Below are 5,456 nucleotides of genomic sequence, written 5' to 3' on the forward strand. Positions count from 1 at the left end.
TCCAGCATTATCTAAGTATTTTATAATGGAAGAGCTTATTAGTTATATAAACACCTATATTACCAATAACAGAAGACCTGGAAATACCACCATAGAGATTTCCAATTTATAAAAATACCAAGTGAAACACATCTTAAATAGATTGTTAGTCATCTTGACATCAACTTCAAAAGATCAGAATTTATTTCTCAGAATTTTTTTTTTTTTTTGAGACAAAGTCTTGCTTCGTCACCTAGGCTGGAATGCAGTGGCAAGATCTCAGCTCGCCGCAACCTCTGCCTCCTGGGTTCAACCGATTCTCCTGCCTCAGCCTCCCAAGTAGCTAGGATTACAGTCATGCGCCACCATGCCCAGCTAATTTTGTATTTTTAGTAGAGATGGGATTTCTCCATGTTGGTCAGGCTGGTCTCGAACTCCCGACCTAAGGTGATCTGCCCGCTTCGGCCTCCCAAAGTGCTGGGATTACAGGTGTGAGCCACCACGCCCAGCCTGATAACATTTTAAATTACTTTTCCAGAATATGTTGTCTTGGTTGGCCCCTCAGTGAGCACCTAATGGAACGTGTATCCCTGAATTTCATTTCCTTTGGCATTACAACCTCTGGTATGAAACTTTGTGATAAGAAATAAAGTTACATTCACACACAAATTTGACAGACTAGACCACTTTATTATAGCTTAATTGGCACATGGTTCACTGAAGATACACTTCACTTTTACATAGGCTTGTAAATAGAAAAATACATTGATGCACAAAAAATATAGTACTTCAATACCAAACTAAAATGATTTCCAAAAAGAATACAGGTTATTTCAATAATTAAAGGTGGCTCTTGTGTGTGCACTATATCATGTATACACTTAATTGTATGTTTAAGGCCAGTGGAATCTATAGCTAATTACTTGGTTGGTTCTTGAAAACTGAAACATGCAAACATTCTTACGTTTAAAGACATTTAATGTGTTATTCTAACACAAATACACCATATAAAATATGCCCTGATATGTAGCTGTAAAATTATGTTGTACTCCACTGAAGTGTTATGGCAACTATAGAAGGCACTGCTGTGTGATTATGACCCTGCTCTTTTTTTTTTTTTTTGAGATGGAGTCTCGCTCTGTCTCCCAGGCTGGAGTGCAGTGGCGCTATCTCAGCTCACTGCAAGCTCCGCCTCCCGGGTTCACGCCATTCTCCTACCTCAGCCTCCTGAGTAGCTGGGACTACAAGGCGCCCGCCACCATGCCTGGCTAATTTTTTTTATTATTATTTTATTTTTAGTAGAGACGGGGTATCACTGTGTGAGACAGGATGGTCTCGATCTCCTGACCTTGTGATCCGCCCACCTCGGCCTCCCAAAGTGCTGGGATTACAGGCGTGAGCCACGGCACCCGGCGGACCCTGCTCTTGAAATGTCTAGATCTTTTCCTCACTAGCATATACAATTCAAATGCACAGGCCTCAGTGACTTCTTTGGAATTTAAAAGAAGCCTTCATTTCAAGGATAGAAATATGCAAAATTTTACCACCCATGGCTAAGTATGTTATGAGAGCAGTGGAAGAACAGTGGAAAAAAAAAATAACATTTTTCATTATACTTATATTTTTCCTTTTCTAAAAATAAATTTAGGGGGTACAAGTACAGTTTAGATACATGAATATATTCTGTAGTCGTAAAGTCTGGGCTTCTAGTGTAATCATCACCCAAATACACTTGTTTTTGTCTAATTACAGTTCTACCAAACATTTGCCACCACAAAATTTATTTTTATTCTTTAAATTATAGTGAGTGATATTTCTTCCTAAATAGCCATTAAGGTCTCTGGAAGGTTTGATCTACTTTATTCAAACCACTTTAATAAATAAGACTTTTCACCTAAATGAAATACCTTTGAATTTTATAAACAACTTCCATGAAACATATATTAAAACCACCTTAAATTTGGTATGAAGACACTTTGGCAATACAGCAGAATATATGATCTTGGCAAGATCCAGCAAGTACAGTAAATGCTCATGAGCTCTATGAAAAATATAGCTACAGAATACTTCATTTTTCTTTTATTGAACTACAGTACAAATATAACTGCTTCAATATGAACTTCTATCTTCCACCAAATAGCAAACAGGCATCTTATGTAATTAAAAACTAATTACTTCAATTCCACCAATGGAAAAGCAAAACAAGTCGCAAATATCAACAATACAGAGCCTGCTGGTAAAGACAGAGATGAGTAATTTATAAGCTAATTAAGCTGCAGCCTGAGGATGCCAGATCAACATTATAAATATGAAGAAAAAGAAACTAAATATTTACTCATCACAAATAATTCGGCATAAGCACCAGCTGTGTTCAGATGTGGCCAGCACATGGGCCAAATATAAATGTACAATCACAGTGAACTAAAGCCATAAAATCTAGTTCCCTGACCCTTCAATCAACCATTCAGAGCAATGGGAATATAGCAGGGAGCCAGAAGTTCCACTTTGGTTGCTCATAATACATTAAGCCACCCTGCCCCACCCCAATCCCTTTCCCACCAACAACAAAGTCACCGTGAACATACAATTGGTCAATCCAGTTTATCCAAGGTCTATAGATATGTCCATGATTCGTCTTATATTCATGTTAAATAGAATGCTTACATAAAATTAATACTCAAAGACATTGAGCTGATGTGCATGTATATCCTTATTTAACACTCAAGTGGCTTTAATGGGATTTTAGAATGTCACCTATGACATGAGGCTTTAAATCTGGATTGAAGACTGTGGCAGTTTTATAATTGCATGTAAGATCTTAAATGTAAGACTCTGGGCCTACCTACATTGAGGCAGGTGACAGTACCGTCATTCATTCTACATAATAAATACACTCTTCTGTGACTGCAAAATTCTAAATTCTTGAATGATTTACTATAATAGGCTAAGGCTTTATAAGGCACTTTTGGCTCTGAAATATTTCTCCTAACTCTCAGGCTAAATCTTAAAGAAATATTTCAAAGCTACAACAAATTAATTTTAAAACCAGATGCTTTATTGGTAGGTCTAATGGGGATAGTGAGAAGCAATTTGTACACAATGCCCATTAATCTCTCGCTGTGCCATGTATCAATCATAGAGAAGATCCCAGGCATGGGCCACCTCAACTACTATGTCGCTTACTTGACTTCTCAACAGCCACATGCCCCTTTCTCCTTTTCTTCATTTAACTGATCCATAGAGGCATGACCATTTGATCGCACCACTCCTTCAGGAATCCAGGACTTGTCCACACACCGTTCCATTCGCTTCATTATCAGGTCCAGAAGCATCTCAATTGCTTGGCTTATGTTTGTCCCATTGGCAGCACTAGTTTCAAAGTAAGGGATTCTGGAAGACAGAGACAACTCAGGTAACAACATGTGGAGGGAAAGGACAGTGACCTTTGCTCTTGATAATTCAAATTAGAGAATCGATAGAATACAAATATACAAGGTGACAAACATTTTACCACCCCAGAATACATTAAAAAGTGAAAAAGACAATAAAATACTCACACTGCATTTCTAGCAGATATGCAAAACTGGAAATTTTAGACTCTTCAAAATATCAATTTTCGGTTGGGCACAGTGGCTCACACCTCCCAGCACTCTGAGTGGCTCAGGTGGGCAGATCACCCGAGGTCAGGAGTTCAAGACCAGCCTGGCCAACATGGGGAAACCCCATCTCTACAAAAAATACAAAAATTAGCCAGGAATGGTGGCATATACCTGTAATCCCAGCTACTGGGGAGGCTGAGGTTCCAGAATCACTTGAACCCGGGAGGCAGAGGTTGCAGTGAGTCAATATTGTGCCACCGCACTCCAGTGTGGGCAATAGAGTTAGATTGCCTCGGAAAAAAAAAAAAAAAGCAATTTTCATTTTTTTAAAGGAGCATATTTATGCAATATATATTTTGGTAATATATATTGATTTACTATAAAAAGATTTATAAAAAGATATAAAGTAGGGGATTCTGGAAGACAGAGACAGAATTAAATCTTTTTTCATTTAATAAGTTGTTGGAGGGTTTTTTGTTTGTTTTGAGACAGAGTCTCTGTCACCCAGGCTGGAGTGCAGTGGCACGATCTCAGCCCCCAGGTGACTTCACAAGCATTGATCCTCCCACCTCAGCTTTCCCAGTAGCTGGGACCACAGGCACACACCACCACGCCCAGCTAATTATTGTATTTTTTTGTAGAGACAGGGTTTTACCATGTTGCCCAGGCTGGTTTCGACTCCTGAGATCAAGCTGCCCACCTGCCTCGGCCTCCAAAGTGCTGGGACTATGGGTGTGAGCCGCTGTACCCGGCCTAGTTGTAAGAATTTAAAACTTGATTCTTAGTATGAAAGCTGTTTACATTCCTCTATGTGAAAAGTAAAACTTGAAAACTGTTAGAAGAAAAATAAGAGACTATCTTTTTGACATTGAGATAAGAAAGGATTTCTTAATATAGCCACAAAAGCTCAAACCACAGAGAAAAAGTTTGATAATCTTGACAATGTTAAAATTTAAAACTTTGGTGCCACAACATATATCATAAGCAAAGCTAAAAGATGAGTCACGGGCCAAAATACATGATATTTCATATAAGTTGCAAATGGGTGAGCATCCGAAAAAATAATTCCTCAAATGAATTAAAGTAATAAACAAGATAATATGGAATAGACTAAGGATATGCACAGGAAATTCTAAGAAATTACATTTATGAAAAAACGTTCAACCTTACCCAAAATAAGCGAAATGCACATTAAAATAATGGTATATTAACTCACACCCATCAGATTGGCATACATATAAAAATTTCCCAATATCAAGTATTGCCAAGAAGAAGAAAAGAGGAACATGCATTTACTGCTGATGTAAGTATAAATTGTTATAACTACTTTGGAAAATAAGATGGTAATATCTGGTAAAACTGAAACATGCATGCACTATGACCCAGCAACAGCCCTTCTGGGTATACACCTAAAGCAAAGCCAAGGCATGCTGATGGGCAGGAAGTGAGTTACAGGGATACCTGAGACATCAGCAGTCCCTCAGTCCTTAGGGCAACTGAGAAGGTCTTAGGGCAGCCAGAGTCCCTGAACCAGTCTCCTCCAACCTTGAGCAGCCTTATCTATTTATCCCGGTGAGCTGCACAAATATTATCATTTTCTGCAGGTGTCATGCTATGAAAAATATTGAGAAACCCTGTCCTGGAGCAGCACTATCCAACACAACTTCCCACAATGACAGGAACTTTCCATATCTGTGTCATCCAGTACAATAACTACTAGCCACATGTAGCTATTGAACACTTGAAATGTGGCTAATGCAACCAAAAACGTGACTTTTTTTTTTTTTTTTTTTTGAGACAGGGTCTCATTCTGTCACCCAGACTGGAGTGCGGTGGTGCAATTTCAGCTCACTGCAACCTCTGCCTCCTGGGTTCAAG

General features: G+C 38.7%; 1 protein-coding gene across 1 annotated transcript in view; it reads right to left on the reverse strand.

Annotated features, from left to right (window-relative positions):
- Nucleotides 1-648: 648 nt before the first annotated feature.
- Nucleotides 649-5,456, reverse strand: part of RAB27A (RAB27A, member RAS oncogene family) — a 107,041-nt gene continuing 102,233 nt past the window's right edge. Inside the window, exon 6 of the mRNA XM_011986697.1 lies at nucleotides 649-3,369. Coding sequence (XP_011842087.1) covers nucleotides 3,171-3,369 — 199 coding nt within the window. The 3' untranslated portion in view covers nucleotides 649-3,170. The remainder of the gene's footprint in view (nucleotides 3,370-5,456) is intronic.

This window comes from Mandrillus leucophaeus, unplaced genomic scaffold, assembly GCF_000951045.1.
Source record: "Mandrillus leucophaeus isolate KB7577 unplaced genomic scaffold, Mleu.le_1.0 Scaffold108, whole genome shotgun sequence".
Lineage (NCBI taxonomy): Eukaryota > Metazoa > Chordata > Mammalia > Primates > Cercopithecidae > Mandrillus > Mandrillus leucophaeus.